The sequence below is a fragment of the Oryza sativa genome, chromosome 2 (assembly GCF_034140825.1).
Source record: "Oryza sativa Japonica Group chromosome 2, ASM3414082v1".
Classification (NCBI taxonomy): Eukaryota; Viridiplantae; Streptophyta; class Magnoliopsida; order Poales; family Poaceae; genus Oryza; species Oryza sativa.
The window spans coordinates 19157751-19180978 of NC_089036.1; the positions used below are offsets into that span (position 1 = coordinate 19157751).

The window sequence follows — 23228 nt, forward strand, 5'->3', positions numbered from 1 at the left end:
GTATGTCAAGATGAAATATGACTATCAAAAGTAGATGGAGTGAGTAATATTTTGGACGGAGGAAGTAGTAAAATTTAGACCGCGGGGCCTCACCTGTTGTGGTTTGATAAAAAAAATTATTCATGCTAAATCAACTAATATCTGGCACGTATAAACCTGAATCTTTTCTATATTGTTACAAAACGAATTTAAAGTTCGAGTCCGCGCGTTTCGATAATGTACATTTGCTCCCCCACGGTAGTACTATATACGTTGATAGTGTGTAAAGAGCCTCTGTACTCGCTTTAGTGCGTACTATATATACAGGCGTATGTTCGGTACATTCTAGACCAAACCCAAATTAAGCCTGGCACAACCAGTTATTAGGCACAAAATGTGTAGAAACAAATTTAAGCCCAACATAAACTACACACCTTTCGGTCCATCTCACCTGACTCGACTGCCACTAGTTGTAGCTTGGAATAAGTTCACCGGAGGTCCCTCAACTTAACAGCGAGATTTCTAGATCCCTCAACCACAAAACCAGAAATATTCACCCCTAAACTCACTCAAACCATGCAAAGCAAGTACCAAGGCAGTATTTGTGCCCTGTTTTTATGACATGGCATCCTAGTAAGAAAAAATAAATAAATAAATATGTGGGGCCCATATGTAAGTGAGAGAAAATGGTGTAGGCCCACAACTCTCCTTTCTTGCCTTTCTTTTTCTCTTCTCTTCTCTCGAGCAGGCACGGCAGTAGACTTTGCGTGAGGCGGCCGGCGGCGAAGTAGGTGCGGCGGCGGTGGGAGAAGGGGAGACCCCACCACCACCACGCGAGCGGAAGCGGGGGCGCCGGGGCGGGTGCGGGGGGATGGGAGGGGTGACGTCGAGCGTGGCAGCGAAGATGCCTTCTTCCCGCCGACGCCGCCATCGTACGCGCTGGCAGGGTTTCAAAAACCGCCGGGGGCCCGGTTACCGCCACCCGGCGGTACGACGGTTACCGGCGGTAACCGCGGTAACCGCGCAAAACCGCGACAAATTTACAAATCGAAATTTGAATTCAAAAATTCGGGCAAACCGCGCGGTTTGGCGCGGTTACCGCGCGGTTTGACGCGGTAACCACGCGGTTTGGCGCGGTTACCGCGCGATGTGTAATGGGTTGCACAGTAACGGGCCGGCCCATTTTTTTTTTCTTTTTCCAATTTTCAAATTTATTCTCCGTTTTGCTCTCAAATTTGAATAAATATTACTCTTTTTTGAGAAATTTCTTCACCATAAAACACTATAAATCAAGCACTACCTTCACTATTTTTTTTTGATTTTTTTCTTTTTTTTTTAAATTTTTGAATTTGGACGAATTTTATTAAACCGTACCGCGCGGTACGGGTAACCGTACCCCCGCGGTACGGGCGGTAACCGCGGTAACCGCGCGGTTACCGGCGGTTTTTCACACCCTGCGCGCTGGTGGATGACCACCCGGCGGGGGTGACCACCATGACGGGCCAACCACACAGGGAGAACATCGAGGTGCTCCACCTCCGGACGCGGCGGTGGAACACCGTGGTGGCGGTGTACGTCCGCCACCTGGACGCCGCCACCACGTTGCTCTACTCCCACGGCAACGCTGCTGACCTCGGGCACCTCTACCAGCTCTTCCTCCATCTCTCCTTCAACCTCCGTGTCAACGTCCTCAGGTCAGTCAACTCACTCATGCTCGCTCACTTCCTTGCTTGCTTCCTTCCCTCTCCTGCTTCATTTGCTTCCTTCTCCTCCTGCGCCGCGCGGCGCGTGCGTTGGGGGGGGGGTGGGCGTGATCTGTGTGGTGGGGTTTGGGCGCCCCAGTACGTGGCTTCTGGTGCTCCTCCATGACTGCGGCTTTCTCGATTCGTTATGTCCGGATGGGAAATTTCATGTTCTACTCTGAAATTTTCCCTCTTTTTAGATCAAGTGGGTTTACCCGCAAACCCGTTTATAGGCAAAAATAGTGCGTAACCCGCCAGTTTGACTAGCGGGTTAACTATGAATTTGACTTATAAATAGGTTTATAGATCGATCCACTTGTATATTTAGATGCAGCAAGTTGGGCCGGGACGCGAAAACCCATAAATTATTATTTATTTAAACTCGTGGGTCGGCCCGCTTGCACCCCTATTTTGAGCGCTATTCATGTCGTGGTACTCGATAATTTTGCTCTTTTAGCCTAGGAAATCGATGACTACTCCCTGTTTTTTTTTTTGAGAAATTTTGATTATGTCTTTCGGAATATTTATTTCCGTCCCCTTAGGTTTGCCGCAATATTAAGCAAAATCACGCAAATTCGGCATATACTACATGGTGTGATTTGTTAATTGCGATGGTTCGCCTGGTCGTGGTCCGACGTCGGCACGCCGGCGTCGCTGGAGGACAAGCACGTGCTGCACGCCATCACGATGGAGGACGGCCGGTGTTCCCCCTCTCTTGCCGCTCCTCTCCCCCGCTGCCGCACCGCGCGCCGCTACTCTCCGCCGTCGAGCTCACAATCGCGCCAGCCGTCTCTCTCCATTTTATCTCACTTACATGTATGCCTTAGATATTTATTTTTTTATTTTTTACTGACTAGGATGTCACGTGAGCAAAACTGGATGTAAATACTGCCATAATACCTTCTTTGCACGGTTTAAATGAGTTTAGGGGTGAACGTTTCTGATTTTGTGGCTGAGGAATCTCAGAAAATCTCTCTGTTAAGTTGAGAAACGTCCGGTGAACTTATTCCTTGTAGCTTCTACTCGGAACTGGCCTAGCCCAGCCAACCAAAACCTCCAACCGATCAAGCCTGCGGTCGCCATTGTTAGGGCTGAATATCAAGCCTGCTGGTGAGCTCGGCCCGGCTTATTATGGCTTTAATTAAGATAAGGAAAAAGTACGCCGAAGGTCCCTCAACTTGTCATTCGTCCCTCAACCACACAACCAGATATATCACATCCCTCAACTTATAAAACCGTTCACTTTAGTTCCCTAGGTGGTTTTCACCCTGGTTTTGTCTGACGTGGCAGCCGAGTCAGCGTGAGACCCACGTGGGCCCCATGTGACAGGGTGTCCACGTCACCCCTCTCTCTCTCTCTCTTTCCCCTCTCTCCTTCCTCTCTCATTTTTCGCCTTGATGTGGATGGCGGCAGCGTCTTCCACGCGACGGGGAAGAGGGCTGGCGTGGCTGGCGGCTGGCAGGGGAGGAGCGCTGCGGAGAGGAGGGCCGATGTGACGGGCGCCGCCGCCGATGGCTACTGTCGCGCGGATGGCCACGGCGGTCGTCCCCCTCAACCGTCGGCCTCGACGCGGCCCAGCAATCCGCTCCCGTCCACACTCCTCTCCGTGCGCACCTCCGCGCCGGGGACGCGTCGTTCGTGGATGTCGTCGTCACGCAGGCGCGGCCGCGCGGGTGTTCGACTTCCGGTCGCCGCTCGTCGACCTCCTTGCCGTCTCCGCCGCGCGCTTCTGATACTCTGCTGAGATGCGGCGTACCCGTGGGTGGTGGCGATGAGCGCGGCGGGGTCGGTCCGTGGTCGCGCACGCGCCGCCCATCCGCCTCACGCAGCGGGGTAGCTGATGGCGAACCCGCCGCCGCCGAACGCCATGCTGTACGAGTGCATCACGTCCTGCTCCACGCTCTCTGACGGCGCCCCGATGTAGTACGTCTTCGCGTGGTCGAACTTGTTCAACACAGCCACCATGTTGTCCGGGAAGAACACCGTGTCGTCGTCACCCATCACGAACCACCCATCCCAGTGCATCGTATCACGTCGCACAACCATCGGAAGAGCACCCCGGAACGAAATCATGGCGGCGGCGACGACGACAAATAAGCTCCAGACGATGCGGTGGAGCTACCTCGACGAGGACGACGACTACGGCGACGGCGGTGACCTCAGCACCCTGCTCCCACCGCGCGTGGTCATCCGGCCGGACGAGAACAGGATCCGTCGAGTACCGCTTCAACGAGGATGGGAAAGCGGTGAAGGTGACCACCACCACCCGCGTCCGTGAGGTCGCGCGCACGCGCGTCACCAAGTGCGCCGTCGAGCGCCGCCGCTAGGCCAAGTTCAGCGCCACCGCGCACAACGACGACGCCAGCGAGCCAGGGCCCCACCGGTTGCTCGTCGAGCCAGACATGGCCGCGCATCTCCCCATGGCACCACCACAGCTCCACGTACCCGCGCCGCTTGTCCCCGGCGCGGAGGTGCATGGAGAGGAGTGTGGACGGGAGCAGATTGCTGGGCCGCGTCGAGGCCGACGGTTGAGGGGGACGACCGCCGCGGCCATCCGCGCGACAGCAGGCATCGGTGGCGCCGCCCGTCACATCGGCCCTCCTCTCCGCAGCGCTCCTCCCCTGCCAGCCGCCGGCCACGCCGGCCTTCCTCCCTGTCGCGTCGAAGACGCAGCGCCATCCACATCCAGGCGAAAAATGAGAGAGGAAGGAGAGTAGAGGGGAAAGAGAGAGAGAGGGGTGACATGGACACCCTGTCACGTGGGTCTTACGCTGACTCAGCTGCCACATTAGATAAAACCGGGAAGAAAACCACCTAGGGAACTAGGTTTTGTAAGTTGAAGGATGTGATATATCTGGTTTTGCGGTTGGGAACGATTTTGTAACTCGATGACAAGTCGAGGGACCTTTGGCGTACTTTTTCCTACAACTCGTCCAAGCCGGCCATTGATCGGAGCCATGCAGCCCATGTCGCCGTGGCCCACTTTCATCGGTCATCGACTGCCGATCGAAAAGCCCCCCCAGAAGTAGAGAAACACCGGCCCAGACGGTATGGAGAAGCGCGGCTACGTGTCGTCGCCTCCGTAGTGCGGCGGCGGCGCACGCGTTCCCTCCGGTCGCCTCGCTGCGCTGAGCTGAGCTGACGCCCGCGTGGAGCTCGTACTAGTCCTCGTGCTTGGCCGCCACGGAGACGGAGAGAGGCCTCCGCCCTTCCCACGTCCCGCTCGTCGATCCGATCCAATCAAACGTGCACGTCAAACATGCACACGTCCCACGGCCGGAGAAGAGCAGCATGGCTTGGCGTGCGTGACGCTACTCCTTTTCCCGCCGCGTTTGCTTATGGCACCAACCAACACACGCGTGGGTGGGACGGTAGATTAGTATTGTCCCCCCCACCACAGGCGATTTACTACACTTTCCTATACCCAAGGTTGCTAGGACCAGGATAGTATCGTCTCGCTCAAAGTAATATCGTATTGTAAGATTGTATTGTAGTTTCAGGATACTATGAGATTTTCTTTTTTTAAGTTTAATTAATATTTATATTAATTATATATATAGCCATTCTATATAAAAAAATATAGTAATGATATATGTAATGCAAATAGAGACATTTATCAAGAGAAACCATGTTGGTTTTGATATATTTAACTGATTTTTATAAAAATTTGAGCATATTTATTTATATTATTTTCAAACCATGTTATTTTAAATAATATTTTGTAGTATCGTAGGGATCGTAGAATCGGGATAGCACCTAAGATTTCGTAGGATCATGTAGTAATGAGTAGTAGGATCGAGATACTATGAAAATTAGGATACTAGATGGGATTGGTATCGTTTCGGCTTGGTAGGATCGTAGTATCGTAAGATACTAGGATATGTATCGGGATACTGACAACCTTGTTTGTACCCTTTTGATCGTATAGAGAATTTTCACTACGCCGGACCAGGTCATCTCTGACGGGCCCAAACCCTCACCTTTGACGGGTTTGGTCTTGGTCAGTGATTAGTGGTCACTGATGACAAAATCACCTGTGACGGATGAAACACCCGTCACAGATAACCCATCTCTGACCGGTATATAAGTCATCTCTGACGGGTTAAAACTTGTCACCCGTCACAGATGAGTCATCAGTGACGTGTCGTAACTACCTGACCGTCACTGATGACTCATCTCTGACGGGTTGTAACTTACGACCCGTCACTGATGACAAAGCAAGAAATACAATTTTTGAATTTTAAACGCAACAAAAAACCTCAAAAAAATATTTTGAATTTTACTAGCCATTCTATACATGGTTACACATCACTACCTACAAATTCACAATTTTTCACGCAATATAACTTGTATGCTACAAGTGAGATTCGAACTCAAGACCTCAACCTCCATATAGAGCTCCCTTACCAACTCACCTACTCAACACATATTGACTACTAACCTAATGTTATTATTTTGTCTATGCTTATCTGAATCATTTAACATATATTTAACACCCTAAATGACTTCAAATGAAAATATTATCAACTAAATAGTTATAGATCTCATCGTGTTTTATAACTTTTACATAGAAAATATCTTCATCCGATGTTGTTTGAAGAATTCAAAATTTCATTTTTCAAAATATATCTCACTTTATAACATGTAAATTTTGTGAAATGAAAATATTTTCAATTATAATGTTGTAGATCTTATTGAGTTCTATGACTTTGATACGGGGCATGTATCCATCCATGTCATTTGAAAAAAAACTCAAAATTTTGTTTTTAAAAGTAGATCTGATCACTTGTAATGCATGTTCGGGGATGTAAACGATCTCTAATAGAAATGTTGTTAGTTATAAAGTTGTGGATATCATTGAGAGCTACAACTTTTATATAGGACATGTTTCAATCCGAGGTTTTTTGCAAAATTTAAAAATTTGAATTTTCACCTGTGATATCCGAAAGGAAAACCCGTCAGAGGTATACCAGTGACGAGTTTTGCTTCCAACCCGTCACTGGTATCCCCTCACCTGTGACGGGCCAGAAATGAAAGCCGTCACAGGTGGCGGCCCATCACCTCTGACGGCTTCTAATGTATCGGCCCGTCACAGGTGAGGGGATACCAGTGACGGGTTGGAAGCAAAACTCGTCACTGGTATACCTCTGACGGGTTTTCCTTTCGGCCCGTCACAGGTGAGGGGATACCTGTGACGGTCCGCGGCCGGATGGCTCACCGGTGACGTTATCCCGTCTGACCCGTCAGAGGTAATGGTCACTAGTGACCAAATCGTTTGCCCGTCACAGGTATCCCGTCAGAGGTGTGAGGATCTGGCGTAGTGTTTCACGATGTCACATGTGCGTTGACTCAGATTATTCTACAAACACGATTGTTATTATTTTCTTTATGTTGCTCTAGAAATTTATATAAATTTATACTGATTATTATAGCATTTTCCAACCGAATTGCGGTTACATTATCCCACTTTCATGATTAACTAGCGTATACAGTCATACGTTCGCACGACTTTAACCTCTTTATGTACTAAACGTGTTTACATTTACACGTTGTTTGTACTGATAAATTATACTTAGTCTATAGCTATACTTATCGGCGACAGTGGATCCGTGGTTTATAAATATGAGAAGTGGGTTTATTTGTATGTTTTTTAAAGAATTTATATGCAGAATAGAGTTTTAGAATTGTTGTAGCGGACAGGGTTGGGTTTTGTATTTGTCTTCTATGCTGCCATTTCTCCCTCCCTAATCATCTTTTTAGCTTTTGCTTTAGCAGTTTAGCCGCCTCATTGCCACCGATCATCGTTTGCATTTTTGTATGACCCTACCATTCTCATATTATTTTTATGTACTTAATAGGTGTTCGGAAAACTTATTTGACCAAAAATCTATACATACAATACAAATATATCTATCTTGTATGTAATAAATAAATGTTATCATGAAAATAAATACTAATTTTATTACTCCCTTCGTTGCTAAATATTATAGGTCTACGTTTGAGCATAGCATCATAATAGTAAGTTAAGATGTTTTTTTTTTCTTTTATTGTTTTGAAATATTGTTGTCCGATTTGAAGTAGTAAAATGGATTGCCATGTTTACTCACCAATAATGTTAGAAAAACACCCATTAATTGCACTATCAAATGTTTCGTCGAGCATGCATGCGTCTTATTGATATTTTATTGTCATTGGAGATTTTACCTTTAAGCATCATGATGGTTACTAATAGTATAGTAAACAACTATTGTATGAATTGGCTATTAGATTGGCTATAGATAAATTGGAGTTAATAGTGGGCTATGTTTTAGATCTTATGTTTTTACCATATATTAATTAAGAGCAACTATTAAACTTGCTCTTAGAGCTATGTTTTCGATCTTTGGGCTTGAATTATTATATTTATTTATGATCGGCCAAGCCAGCCCATCCAGCCATAATCGTTGCCTGATGTGCACTGTCTCTCTCCCCCTGCAAGAAAGAAGGCTAGAAAGCTCTAGATAGCGTTTCATTGGTTTTTTTACTAATCCAATCCAACGGCCGCTTTCACCCTCCTTTTCTCTATCTGATGGTCTAGAATTTTTATTTTATGTGGATCAATAAGATGATGTTTTGAGATTCTCTTTTCACTTGGAAAGATTCCCAGATTGTTTTATATTTTGTCATACCGCAATAATATTATCGTTTTTGGCAGGTACCACCACAGTATCTAAAAGCTATTGGACCCTCCAAAATGCATCTTTTGTTGACGAAAACAGTTTTTCTCTTCACGCTGTTCACTTCTCGTTGATCTGCCCTTCCCAGTCCCCAGAGCCGGTGGTCAGCTCCCCGGCGAGACGATGCGCGCGGCACAAGCAGCCGGCCGATCCGGATCCATGGCGAAGCGGTGGACAGTGGACACAGCCCAAGACCGCGGAGGCCGGAGCCCACTACCGGTCACACGTCCCTAGCTGGGCAAGCGTGCATATGGCCTGATCGATATATGATAGATCGTACGATCGATCTACTATTCTGCCTCTCGGTGCCCTGTTCGCGACTGATTAAAAAAAATGAGAGTTAAGGAAAAAATTATCAACGTGTAAAAATATTATAAATTTTAAAATATTATAAAAAAAGTAATTATCAACGTATAAAAATAATCAAGTTTTAAATATTATCAATTTTAAAAATAGATTTAATTAATATTTTAAAGTAATTTCTACGTAGAAAGTTCTAGTGCGGTTTGAAAAACATGTTAACAGAAGTCGAATTATAGTAAGAAAAGAACGGGGGCACTACAGCATCCAACACATCTGCTTGGTCAAGAGTACGAGACTAGTATGGACCGTCCGTGCGTGCCGTGTGTTGTCCAAAATACTACTTTCTTCGTCTTAAAGAAAACATAACTTCCATTTATGTATCTGAGTATAGGCAGTAGTTTTATTATTTTTTTTTTTACAAAAGAAGTAGTAACAAAGAGAGCATCCATCACCGTCCATCTCCATCCCATCGTCGTCAGTCGTCAGCCGCATGCGTCTAAAACCTTCCCAGGTAGCCCAACAAAACGTGGGTTTTGCTACTGCTACGTGTCACCGATTTTTGGGCTGTACACGTGGGGAGAGTACGTACAACCGCGGTCTCGTCGTTCTCGTTGGTGACCCGTCTAAAAGCGAAAGCCGCAATTTTTCTTAGATAGTAGTAATAAAAATGGTATGGAGAGTCACACAGAAAAACTTGTCATCGTTACGTGCTTCTAGGTACGTTGACGTATCCGGTTTTGTAATTGCGTCCTCACGATTAGTCGGTATTAAGCTTGATTATAAAAAAATGGCTACCTACTTACACTGGATGATATTTTAATTTGTCTGAATTATGCATCGAATATTTGGCTGGTATATGTATCTACCAAACGTTCATATAGTTACCTATTTTCATATAAAGCTAGATATCTTTACTCTTTTTTTTTATTATTTTGGATCACCCCTTCTCCATCTCTCTTCTCCTCCTCGACCATGGTGATCATGGCTTGATCACTAGTGCCAGCAGCGGCAACAAATGTCACGGGACAGATCGTGGAGTCGCCTGTAGGCACCAGCACGACCCTTTTGGGCTAGCCGTGATGGCCTGTGCAGCAGCGTCGAGCGTGTTGTTATCATGCAGCTCAATGACCTCGGTCGCCACCAACTTAATTGTGGAAGAACATGGCGGCTTGGGTGCAGTGGGAAACCGGAAGAGAAGAGAGAAATTGAAAAATTGATATGGGGTGGTCCTCAGTAAAAAAAGTAAAAAGTTCGAATTACCCCTAAACTATTATAGACTGTTGTAGCAACAAGAATTACTCGATCAATTAAAAACCAGACATTCTTCACCCTTAACTTTTTATAAGGTTGAAATATTTCGCTACTGGTCTCCTGAGCGATTTTGGCCCACGTACACGTGGCCGTTCATGTAGCATAAAAATATAAGGTAGGGCCCATATGTAGTGACGAGAGAAGAGGTAGAACTGACAATTGAGTCTTAGCATTTTTTATTTTATATGCTAACTAGAATGTCACATGTGTATCATGTAGAACTAAAACCGTTCCAGAGTGGGTCAGGGGATAATTCGTTCGATATGAAAAGTTGAAGATGAAAAATTTCTGGTTTTTAAATTAAGAGGGATAATTTATACTGCCATAATAGTTTAGGGGAAATTCGGACTTTTTTATTTTAGGGGAGGTTTGGGGCGTTTAACTAAAAGTTATTAATATTGTTTCTTGGAGCTAGATATTTATTAACTTTACGAGGAAGGGAATTCGCAACAGCACCATGAATAAGGTGGTTGTGGCGTGAATGGAGATTGGCAGATAAGACATGGGCGGGCATGAAAATGACATGGGACGACACTGATCTGACAAACCTCTCTTCACGGCAACTACGAACATTAAGGTTGGCGATGTGGATTAAGGGTGTGTTCGGCAGTGAAAGCTGTTTCGTGTAAAATTTATCAAAAATTTAAATTATTTTTTAAATTTATTTGAATTTAAGGAGGTTACAGCGGTTTTTCTATTACCCTACCCCTGCGGTAAGGCCGGTATACGGACGGTAATGTAAACCATGTTTGGCACCCCTAGTTCCCAACCCCTTTCGTTCATTTTCCGCGCGCACGCTTTTCAAACTGCTAAATGGTATGTTTTTTAAAAAGTCTCTATACAAAAGTTGCTTAAAAAATCAAATTAATCTATTTTTTTAAAAAATAGCTAATACTTAATTAATCATGCGCTAATGGATCGCTCTATTTTCCGTACACACTATTTATGTTGGGAGCAAGGGGTGCCAAACACACTCTAAGACAAGAATTTGGGACTTGGCGTGGCTGCATGGATATTTCTATATTTGACCATTAATCTCTATATATTCGTACAGTTTGTTTTAGATTTATAATTTATATTTATCATAAGAAATATATTTCTATTATATAAGAGTAAATTTTACAAAACTATAGGTATTTTGCACAATTTATCACGAAACTACAAGTTTAAGAGTTTATTTCACAAAACTACAGATTTAGTGTCTCCGTTTATCACAAAACTAGATGTACTTTGTACAATCTATCATAATATTATAGATTTAAGAACTTGTTTCACAGAACTATAGATTCAGTGTATTTATTTATCACAGAACTACACATATAGTGTCTTCATTGCTAAAACCTGTAGTAGTTTTGTGATGATGGAGATATTAAATCTGTAGTTTTGTGAAACAAGTTCTTAAATATGTAGTTTTGTGATATATTATGCCAAGTACATGTAGTTTTGTAATAAACGAAGACACTAAATCTGTGGTTTTGTGAAACAAATTCTTAAATATGTAGTTTTGTGATAAATCGTGTAAAGTATATGTAGTTTATGAAATTTACTCTAATTTATTTGTAATTAAATTGTACTGATTTCGAAAAATTAATGGTTAGGCCAAACTAAAATGATAAGTAATTTAAATGGGGGCATTACTAGATCCGATGGTATGTTGTTTGAAGTTGTATTAAATATTTGGCTGGCATTACTAGGTTTATAGAGTTTAATGTAATTGCTGCAATTGTTTATATTAAAGGATGGCGTGCTACTAGATACTCCGTAGTAGGTTTTTTTTTTTTGACCGGGTACTCCGTAGTAGGTATTCTGCACTTTACTATCTTTGTGGAGATTTAATTTGTGGGGTTTAGGTTTCTTGGAGACAAATATTAATTAACTTTATGAAGAAGTTAACTAATGTTCATCAAGTTAATGCTTAGCTCGAAAGGGAACTGTCACGTGTAGCATAAGCTCACTGTAGCTACAACTACAAGATAGTCGTACTAGCTTCCAGTAATATAGTACACTAGTAGTACATGTTGCTGGTACAACTCCTGAGCCAAAACAAGCCAAGTAATTAGGCTGTGTTTAGTTGACGTCAAAATTGGAAGTTTGTGTGTAGGAAAGTTTTGATGTGATGGAAAAGTTGGAAGTTTGAAAAAAAAAACTTTAGATCTAAAGACAGCCTTAATCCCCTTGCCGTATTGCAGCAGCCAAGTATTTTTTTTACGGAGGGAGTATATCTACAATGTATAAACTTTCAGGGCCTCTAAATCGAAGGATTGAGAAAAGGGAGGAATATGAAAAACATAATTTTTTTTGATAGGAATTCTATAAAAATTAGAGGATTGTAAAACGTAGAAAAAATATATGAATGATCATTTAATTGAACCATCGGAAAATCGTAGGAATTAGATAAGAGAGATAGGCTTATAATAAACTTTCCATGAGTTTGGACCTCATGTTAAAATTCTCCAAAACTCGTATGGATTGAGACATTTCTTAGAAATTTTACAGTATTTAATAGTTTTCAATCCTTTGTTTCAAAGGGTCATGTAGGAAAAAGTTTTATAGGATTAGAATCCTATAAAATTTCTATAATTTCCCTTCAAAACAAATGGACCCTTACTATCATACGTACTTCACTTGTGTAGCTAGAGGAAGGGCATGTTTGACTCTCCAGCTCCTATAGCTCCACTTCTATTGGAGCTGGAGCTCAGTCAAACATTTTCAGCTCCACCTAAAATAAGAGTATAGCCGGATAAAGCGCTCTCACAAAATAAACTAAAGAGGTGGAGCTATGTTAGGCTATTTCACAACATCACCCCAAATCCAAATTCTGGAGTTAAATTTTAAAGTTGGAGCTCTACCAAACGGGTCCGAAAGCAATGTTGGAGTAGAAGTCAATGTTGATTCGTAATAGCGGAAGCTCACATCACTCTCGCCATTGCCGTATGCAGATTCCTGGGTTCTGGGGCAGCCAGACTAAGGTTTTGTGTTTGCTCCAGAATTAAGGCCCTGTTTAGTTGGCAAAAAAAAATTTAGCCTTGGCGTGTCACATCGGATATATGGACATACATTTGAAGTATTAAACATAGTCTAATAACAAAACAAATTACAGATTTCACACGTAAACTGCGAGACGAATTTATTAAGCTTAATTAATCCATCATTAGGAAATATTTACTATAGCGCCACATTGTCAAATCATGACGCAATTAGGCTTAAAAGATTTGTCTCACAATTTACACGCAATATGTATAATTGGTTTTTTTTCTACATTTAATACTCCGTGCATGTGTCAAACATTTGATGTGACAGTATAAAAGTTTTCGCATGAAAACTAAACAGGGCCTTAGGCTTTAAGAGTATGTGATGATTAACCAAGCTCCTTGGAACATATTCCTCCCAGCCATCCCCATGACAAAGAATATTCTGTCCACCAATAATTCTATAAAAGTCTCGTATGCATGGTAGCTAAAAAGGAAACCAAACAATTAACTGCCCCATCAGTTCTAAAATATAACAACTTCTTCAATTAATTTTTTATCCAAAATATAGCAACCTAGTAAATGTAATAGTTGATTTTTAACATCTTTTCTTAATACTTGTGCCGAATGCTAAAAATTGATAGATTTTAAGATGGGAGGAGTATCTAGTTTGTGCAGCAAACACCCATCAACAATCAAACATAATTTTACATCCTTAAGTATCAAAAACTGGTAAGAAGAAAAAAAAACCCTAGTGCAATACAACCTCACTTATACTAAGTGGTTTTCATGATTTGACATCCAAATATACGTGTTTTACTTGCATTTAACTACTCATCAATTGTAAAAAGAACACCTTTTGAATTTCAGAATCATAAAAAGCACGATATGAAACAAGTTTGTATTCTATATTATATTATCTACTTGTATTAGAATGTATATAAACGCATTAGTGATTTATATGCTTCATTTTATAGCTATATAAATAATGTGAAAACTTAGTTAGAACCACATGCTACATAGGATCCTGCCCTCAAATATCCTCGAGTATTCACATCATTCCATATGATTGTCAAGGGACGTAAAATATCTAGTTTTATAGTTGATAAATTTTTTTAATAAATAGAGAGGTGTAATAGGGATTTATCCCACACGAAGAAATACAAAAGTGGTCCTGCAAAGCGCTCTTTTAAATGAAGGGTGTTTTTTACTTCACGCCAAAATTGAAAGTTTGATTGAAATTAGAACAATGTGACGAAAAAGTTGGAATTTTGGCCGTGTTTAGTTCCCCCAAATTCCCAACTTTCCATTCCATCACATCATATCGAAAACTTTCCTACACACATAAACTACCAATTTTTTCTCCAAACTACCAACTTTCTCCTAACTTCCCAACTTTTCCACCATCTAAACACAACCTTTATATGTGTAGGAAAGTTTTGATGTGATGAAAATGTTAAAAGTTTTAAAAAAAAAGTTAGGAACTAAAGCAGGACGAAAGCAAACGGAACCGAATACTTCTATCCGCACAATGCAGCTTTTGATCCTTTCAGAAAAAAAATGCGTGTTCCTTTTGACATGTTTGGTACCGGCCAGTGACAGCTTCTTCTAGACGGCGTTTCAGCACAGGAAGCTTTTGAGAAAATTAAAAAAAAATTAGAGAAGGCTGAACAATTGGAGAAGGGCAAGAGGCCAGTGGCATATTTATTTGTTTGGAGGGAAAAAAAAGGAAAGGAAAAGTACATGAACAAATGAAATGTCTTCAGAAACAAAAACAATGAACAACTGAAATGATCAACTGGGCTGTTTGCCTGTTGGTAGGTTATGGCGTTTGGTGTGAGACGCTGATGGCTAACAACGTCAAACCCCAAATGGACCGATGAAACAGTAGTGAACAAGGTTCCCCACTCGCGTCTTCTGTTGAAAACGATGTTCTTCTCTGTTGTAGCTGCACTTTTTTTTTTACCCTATGTGAGTGACTGGAAATATTGCATGAGAAGATTCCAAATATTGGTTTTGTGTGGAATTACAGGGGTGTATCTGCAGGCTGCGATATTTTACTGGAAAAAAATATCTAAAGCCATTTTTTTTGATATTTCGAACCATTTAATTGACTGAAACAAAATGTACATTTAGTCATATGCTCTCTACTAAACGTGCATTAGGATGCTAGGGATGTTCTTTTTTTAAACGGTGGGAGTAAAATGTATATATAGGTTGACTTTAACTGATTGACCTTAAACATAGAGTTGCCATAGGCTGTGTTCGGCATTCCCTCTTCCCAACCCCTCTCCCTCGTTTTCCACGCACACGCTTTTAAAACGGCTAAACGGTGCATTTTTTAAAAAAAGTTTCTATACGAGAGTTGCTTAAAAAATCAAATTAATTAATTTTTTAAAAAATAGCTAATACTTAATTAATCACGCGCTAATGGAACGCTCCGTTTTTCGTACAGACGGTTCTAGCTGGGAACCAGGAATAGCGAACACATCCATAGTCTCTAAATCTCCACGTAGCCCTTTCTGAATAAAATAAAGACCACAAAACGATCATCAAATTTTACGCTTGTTATCTACTTGTATTAGAATGGATATAGATGCATTAGTGATTTATATGCTTCATTTTATAGCTATATAAATAATGTGAAAACTTAGTTAGAACCACATACTACATAGGATCCTGCCCCCAAATATCCTCGAGTACATTGGAAACCTACCACCACCACTGGCAATTAACAATTCCTCTATTCACCACTAACCAATTGCTAACCGAGTGCCAAAATCCACCCCAAGACCTTCTTCAGTGCAACAGATAATCATAGAAGAGAGAGAAGAAAGATAAGGATTAGCAGTAACACTAGAATAAATTTAAGCATCAGGGCCTAAAAAATGCACCATGAAAAGAGAGAAAAGGTGGGAAAGAAAGCAAGCACAAAAAGAAAATAAATATAGATTGAGTAACAAACAAGCCAAAGCTAAAGTCTTTCTTCTCTCTCCTATGCCTACCCCCTTGCTAATCCCCTCTCTCTCCTTATTTGTGTGCCTTCCAAGTGCAACCCTAACAAGTCTCCTACTTAAAAAAAGAAAAAAATATATCGTTTTGCTAATTTACTTTTGTCATTCTTATTTTTGGGATTGCTAAATTCTCCTCCTCTAGGAGTACACTAGTACAGTACTTGGATATCCCAAAAACTTTTTTTTATATTTATTTGTAGTTGGATATCCCAAAAACTATTTTTTTAATATATATTTATTTAAGGCAGGGGAGGGGAGGAGAAAAGGAAAAGAGGGAGAAGTAATTAAGCAACAGTGAGGCCGGAGCTATCTATCTATCCATCTATCTATCATCTACTATCCTTCCTCTCTTTCCTCCTCCTCCTCGCGCAGCCGCGCTCAGATCCAAAGCCGCGCGCGGGGGAGGGAGGGAGGAATCGCGGTGCCAAGAAACGAAGCCCTAGCCCCCCCTAGATGCGCGCCGCCGCTTGCTGCTGCTGCTGCTGCTAGGGTTCTTGTACGGAGATGCGGGGCGTCGAGTCGGATGGCGGCGGCGGCGCGCCTTTCTCCTCCTCCTCCTCCGCGGCCGCTCCAGGTGAGGCTTTTTTTTTTCTTGAGGCTTCTTGATCTGGTAGCTGCTGCTGCTGCGAGTAGTTTGGGGTGCTGTGTTGGCGTTGAATTTGGTTTGCGGGAAAAGTCGGCGCCTTGATCTGTTTTGCTGTCTCTTCCCGATGCGAATCGTTGGGTTATCGACGGAGAATTGCTCGAATTCCAACTAGGAAAGGATGTCTGTTGGTTTTCTTTTTTTGTTGGCTTGATTGGTGTTTCGTGATGTTCTTGCTGTTGTTCTTTGTTCTCGGTTGTAATTTTGGGGGTAAAAGATGTGGGTTTTTACTGCGTACGATTAGTATGATCTGCGCCATCTGACGCTTTTTTCTCGATGCAGATAATTTCGATGCCGCGCAGTACTCCTTCTTCGGGAAGGAGCCACTGGAGGGGCTCGAGCTCAGTTGCTTGGAGGATGGCGGCGGCGGCGGTGGTGATGCCAATGGCGGTGGATTCAGTGGAGGAGCAGAAGAAGGGCTGTACCGGCTCTCCTCTGTTGGAGAAGAGGTGCGAGGATTCAGGAGCCTTCATGCCCATAGATTGCCGTCTTTGTTGTGAACTATCGTCGTGCTATTCGTTTGTGTTCTTGGGTTCACATGCATGCTTTAGCTCTTTTTCTCGATAACACAGTCCTTTCGGCATGGCGGCAAGCGATAGTGGAGGCTTAGTGCTAGGAGGAATCAAGAATAAATGTCCATGTGGGCCTCTAGGGTCTTACTAGTGGAGCTGAGGTTCACATCAGTAGTGTCCGGGAAGTGGCTATGTTGGAATGTTTTTGTGCTTCAATTATAGGCAGATCGATGTGTGTTGAATGACGGTGTTTATCAGTTGTTTGATAGCTAAAAGGTTCCATTGCAACGGTAGAATTTCATGAGACACGGATGGAAGACGAATCTTTGCTGCGACCATCCTGTTGCTACATGTAGAGTTGAGAATCACTAGAACAGTGCATGCTTCTTTTGATAATTGATAGTGACTATGAATGTTTCATCAGGATATGACAGTGAAATCGATAATGTTCAAGGTAGCCTTTTGGCTGCTTCGTCAAAAGCCTATTCTTTGCTTGTTTAAGTCCAATTATAATTCCTTTTGATAGTTCATCAAGCTATAGCTGTATAGCTTCTGGCTATGGAATCTTTGGTTTGGTTAGTTTTCTAGCACACTTTTCCTTGTGTTGCTTGGCCCAATGCTCATTTGCTCTGGAACTCAAAGAGAACTATTACTGCATTTTGGGATCAATAGCATAATTGGGCAAAAACCATATAATCTAGTTCGTTACAAAATGCTGCACTGCTTCAACTGTTGGCTGTATTGCCATTTCTTAAATGCTTGAGTTGCTCTCGCATTCTCTGCTGCATTGTTGATAGATTGCATTGCCAATGATTACTATTTAGCAGACTTAAAATTTTCTTGAGGATCAAATGATGGTTTTTATTGTCCATGTCATGTCATGTAAGCCTAAGCTTACAGGTTAACACTTCTAGCTTTGAGCAATTGCAATTTATAACTTTTATATTTTTGTTGGTTGGATTAAAAGGTTTTTGGGGGGTTGAATTGAAATAGTTAATGTGCTTGTCTAAATAGCCAATTGGAGTTTATTGTGATGGGCAAAATTTATGTTTAATATTACATTGCAATTGGCCATCAATCTTTGAACTGCTCAGGCTCTACAAGGAGTTATGGATGCATGCATGTTTGAGCACCCTGCATTCTATACATGCCCTTTTTTTTTTAATTTTGTAGCACTTTCAATTTCTACTTCCCTCCTTAGATTATAGATTTACTATCATTTTCAGTGTTGTGGAGTTATTCTGATTCAATTTACTATGTTCTGCAGATTGATAATCTGAGTAACTTGTCCGATATTGATGATCTTGCGAGCACTTTTGCAAAGGTTTGTTTCACAAGCTCCACTGTTTTAAATTGAGGTTCCATTATTAAAAAAAAATGCTTTTGCAGTAACCCTTGGAAGTATTAGATATGTTAAGGATACTTATGCTTTACCATTGTTGGCTAAGTGGTTACTCTAATTCTTCCGTAATCCATTCTCGTATCAAGAAATGTTTTCCCCAGAAAGGTTGCATCTTCAGGCTGCATGTCACTAATCCCCCCACCTTCCACCCCACAAGGCTAAGCTAACTTAAACATCAAGTGCACATTTTATTCATTTGTAGTTGTAGCTATCTGCCTATTTCCACTACAACTAGTCCTGCCTGCTGCCAAGCATGTACGGGATAAATGACACATGGTTAGTCAAGTCCTTTGGCTGAATCTAGCTTCTTCTGGCATTGCAATAATCTGTTTTGCAATCTGCAAGTATTTTGCCGCATCTAAGGCCCAATTGTACATAGAAGATCTAGATACATCTGTAATGTCTGAAGTTGTTTTGGATTGATTAGCTTGGCTGTTGTTCTTTTTCTAAGGATATTTTATATCATATTGCTTAGTTGAAGCCCATGCAACCAATGGATTAGGAATTCAGGATAATCACTAATGAGGCCTCAACTTTTATCTATACCTGACAAATTGCTTGCATATGGAACCGTAACTTCATAATATTTTGTTCTAGCCTTAAAAACTTATGTTTTTGTTGTATGCGTTCGTTCTGCTGTCGCACACTGATTTATTTATATCTTTTAATGTCAGTTGAACCGAACCATTAGTGGAACACGGAATCCTGGTGTTATTGGTGACAGACGATCCATCTCAAGAGGAAGTAAGTCAATCTTTGTGTCCCAATACAAAACTAGTCGTGATGAGTGTTATGGAGTTTGTTTTGTGTATATCCTTATAAAATGTGATGCCCAATCTTTGTTTTTAAAAGATTGTTGACTAAAAATGTTAACATATGCATAATCTTTTGTGCATGTAGTTCCTTTTTTAAATATGTTGAAGTCGGCCATTTTGCGTTTCACTGCTAATTGCTGGTATAATTTTGACTTGCTATACACAGTTGTGGATTTGTATCACTCATGTCAATAGACTATTGTAAAAAAAAAAAGAGAAGAGAATTGTACAAAACTATTTTCACCAAGAGAAATATGGCAGCTTTTGTATGCATCTTTGTTGAAAGCTATATATAATCTCACTTATGAAATGCTTCCATTCTGCATTACTGCACATGTTTCCAAAACTTTAATGCCATCAATATCGACCAGAAGAAGGCTATTTTGTGTCTATTACACCCTTTTGTTGAAAAACAACTATTCTTTTGGAACTCTGGGATGTAGCCAAAGTCAAATTAATGCCTGAAGGCTCAACTTGTTACTGAACTATGTAAATGCCCTTTTCAGGTTCTCTAACTGTTGATTGGGCTGAAGATGTAGAATTTCCTAACTGGGTAGATCAAGACATTTTAGAGGATGAGGAATTTCAGGAAAGTAAAAGATGGTGGTCACAGTCACACACTCTGGTGCAGCAAGGGGATGCCAAACCATTGAGCCGAACATCTTCCTATCCTCAGCAACCACTGCAGCACCGGGCAAGTGAACCTATCATTCCACCAAAATCTCCTTCATTTACGTCCTTTCCACCGCCAGGTGGTAGATCACCTTATACTTCTCAAGGCCTTACACGCCATGGGAGCATTCCATCACTTGGTGCTGGCCTGCAAATGGGTTCTCCAAGCATGTCCCTTCCAAGTTCTCCATATCATATAGCTGGACTATCTCATGGACTACCGTATGGAGGGAGCATGTCCTTCGGCACTTCAAATCTGCCTGTAAACAATCCAATGCAAAATGATTGGCCAAGCCAAGCCAATCTTTATGCTGGGGAGCAATTTAATCTACTGCCGAACATGTTACAGAAACAAATATCACTTCCAAATAGCCCGATGTCATCACTGTTATTTTCTCAACAGCAGCAGAGATTGGCACAAGTTCAAGTCCAACCATCCCATCAGAATTACCTAAATTTACCACCTCACATATTTTACCAACATCACTCCCCAGAATTAACAGGAAGATTTGATTCTGTTAGCAGTGTTCCTTCATCAAGAGACAAGAGATCAAGGTCAGGAAGAGGAAAACACAACATACGTTTTTCTCAACCATTGCCTGATACTGGTAATCAAAATGGTGATAGTGGAGGAATAAAATTCAGATCTAAGTACATGTCATCTGAAGAGATCGAATCTATCTTAAGAATGCAACATTCAGCAAGTCACAGCAGTGATCCTTATGTGGTTGATTATTACCACCAAGCTTGCATCGCGAAAAGGGGTGCCAATTCTAGGCCAAAGGCCAATTTTGCCCCAACGTCAATGAAAGACTTGCCTTCCAAGTCCCGATCCAGTGGTGACCATCATGCATATCTTCAGGTTGATGCTGTAGGAAGAGTTTCCTTCTCTTCCATACGTAGGCCTCGTTCTCTTCTTGAAGTTGACCTTCCTTCATCAAGTGATGGTTCTCATGATCAGAAGTCTTCTCTGAGACCATTGGAGAAAGAACCAATGCTGGCCGCTAGAGTCACTGTTGAAGATGCCCTCTGCCTTCTTCTTGAGGTGGATGATATTGACCGTCTGTTGCAGTCTAGTCAGGCACAGGATAACAGTTTCCAACTGAGGCGAAGACGGCAGGTCCTCCTTGAAGGTTTAGCTGCATCACTTCAGCTTGTTGACCCTCTCGGGCCGAGCACATCAAGCCATTCATCTGGATTGGCTGCTAAGGATGATCTTGTTTTTCTTCGCATTGTTTCTCTTCCTAAAGGACGCAAGTTTTTGTCACGTTACCTTCGACTTCTTACCCCTGGAAGTGAGTTGACCCGTATAGTATGCATGGCTATTTTTCGACATCTGAGGTACTTGTTCGGGGGTTTACCATCAGATTCTAGTGCAGCAGAAACAACAGTTACTCTTGCAAAGACTCTTTCATCTTGTGTGCGCCATATGGAACTAGGTGCTCTTAGTGCTTGCCTTGCTGCTGTGGTCTGTTCACCTGAGCAGCCACCTCTGCGTCCTCTAGCTAGCTCTGCTGGTGATGGGGCTTCTCTTATTATTAAATCAGTACTGGATCGAGCAACTGAGTTACTGACTGACCAGCATGCCGCAGCCAGCTATACAGTGTCAAACCGGACTCTCTGGCAGGCATCATTTGATGCTTTCTTTGGACTTCTGACAAAATACTGTCTCAGCAAGTATGAAAGTATTAGGCAGATGTTTACCATGCAGTCACCAGGCTCTGTAATTGGATCTGAGGTCTCCAAAGCAACCAGCAGGGAGATGCCGGTTGAGTTGCTACGTGCAAGCCTCCCTCATACAAATGATCAGCAACGCCAGCTGCTGCTTGATTTTGCTCAGCGAACCATGCCAGTGACTGGTTTTAATGCCAGCGGTGCAAATGGTGGGCACATCACCTCCGAGTCTGTTCCTGGTTGATTTAGCTCAAGATGCCAAAAAGTGTAGATTGTCAATGCTTAAAGGACTTAAATGTGCTTGTCTTTGGATGATAATTCTTTTATATCTGGAGACATGCATAACCCCTTCATAAGGTAAGGTTGTGTGAGCTTGGAGAAAGTTCCATTTGCTCAGGAAAAAATAGCCTTCAGATTGTGACTTTAGGCTTCAGATTAATCTCATAGACCAACAATCTCCTTTCTGTGGGTCATTTATATAGCACCCACCTGATATGCATATGTACATGCACTGTTGTAACACTATGCAGGGATGAACTAGCCGTCTCGTTGGGGCGAATTTTAGCTTTTAACATAACATTCATATGCTCCCAGTGAAGAAGACATCCAAGACTAGTGGGTTTAGCAGCAGTGGTTGTACAGGCTCTGGTACTTTGAGGCCTTCCTGTCTGTCTTTTTACTAGTGTGGAAGGTTCCTAGCGTCAAGTGCGTAGTAGTCTGGTCTTATCATGTTTTAATTAGGATCAAAAGTGTGTTGGGGATAATGAAGTGGTGATGTTTGTTAGGTTTCTGGAAAGATATTTAAAATGTCATGGAGATGGCCAGTGTTTCCAGGTACCTACTGACACTATAGTGAGGATACTGGAAACTGGGGCTATATTATCTCTTATTTATACATGGTTACAATTTGTTGTCATTTTATTTCTTGCCTCCAGGTTACTCTTTGCTCAAAAACATTTTTTTAGGGGGAAACTCTGGTTGCATCATATACTTTTTACCAGGATTAAGGCTGCCTGCCTTTGTTGTAAGTTTGTGTACAGTAGTTATTAGTTGCAGCCTTAAACTGGATCATTTGAATGAAGTAGTTGCAGTTAACCTCGTGTGATGGTTAGATGTATCAGTAATTCTGCATGAAACCCTGAGCAAATGTTAGCCTCTTCTGGATTGGACGAATTCATGGAAATTTTATGGAAATTAAGCTGTACATTATGCGATTCTTGCATTCGGAAGAAGCCAATATCAATGTGTGACAACAGTTCTCGGTTTATGAAGTTATGTTATTTACACGGTAACATCGTTGAGTCTTAACAATCCATACCAGCAAAAAAAAAAAAGTGCCCCCTCCCCCAATCAATTTTCTACTATTCCATACGTTCCAAAACTCCAAAATATAGTTGCTTCTGGCATCATTAGTATACTACAACCATATTTTAGCAATTGAGATCTCCTGCAGTACTGCAGATAACCTGCATCTAA

At 42.1% G+C, this 23228-nt stretch overlaps 1 protein-coding gene across 1 annotated transcript; it reads left to right on the plus strand.

Moving 5' to 3' along the window:
* Positions 1 to 16350: 16350 nt before the first annotated feature.
* Positions 16351 to 22847, plus strand: LOC4329480 (protein PAT1 homolog 1). Its single transcript, XM_015770342.3, has 5 exons — positions 16351 to 16608; positions 16960 to 17126; positions 18457 to 18513; positions 19266 to 19335; positions 19913 to 22847. Exons 1-5 carry the CDS (start codon positions 16539 to 16541, stop codon positions 21994 to 21996), a joined length of 2448 nt encoding a protein of 815 aa, XP_015625828.1. The 5' UTR covers positions 16351 to 16538; the 3' UTR covers positions 21997 to 22847.
* The last annotated feature ends 381 nt before the right edge of the window (positions 22848 to 23228 follow it).

Coding starts and splice junctions, on each gene's coding strand:
- LOC4329480 (XM_015770342.3), top strand. CDS start 16,539: ATGCGGGGCGTCGAGTCGGATGGCGGCGGCGGCGCGCCTTTCTCCTCC. Junction 16,609..16,959: donor CTCCTCCGCGGCCGCTCCAG/GTGAGGCTTTTT, acceptor TTCTCGATGCAG/ATAATTTCGATGCCGCGCAG. Junction 18,514..19,265: donor TTGCGAGCACTTTTGCAAAG/GTTTGTTTCACA, acceptor TTTTAATGTCAG/TTGAACCGAACCATTAGTGG.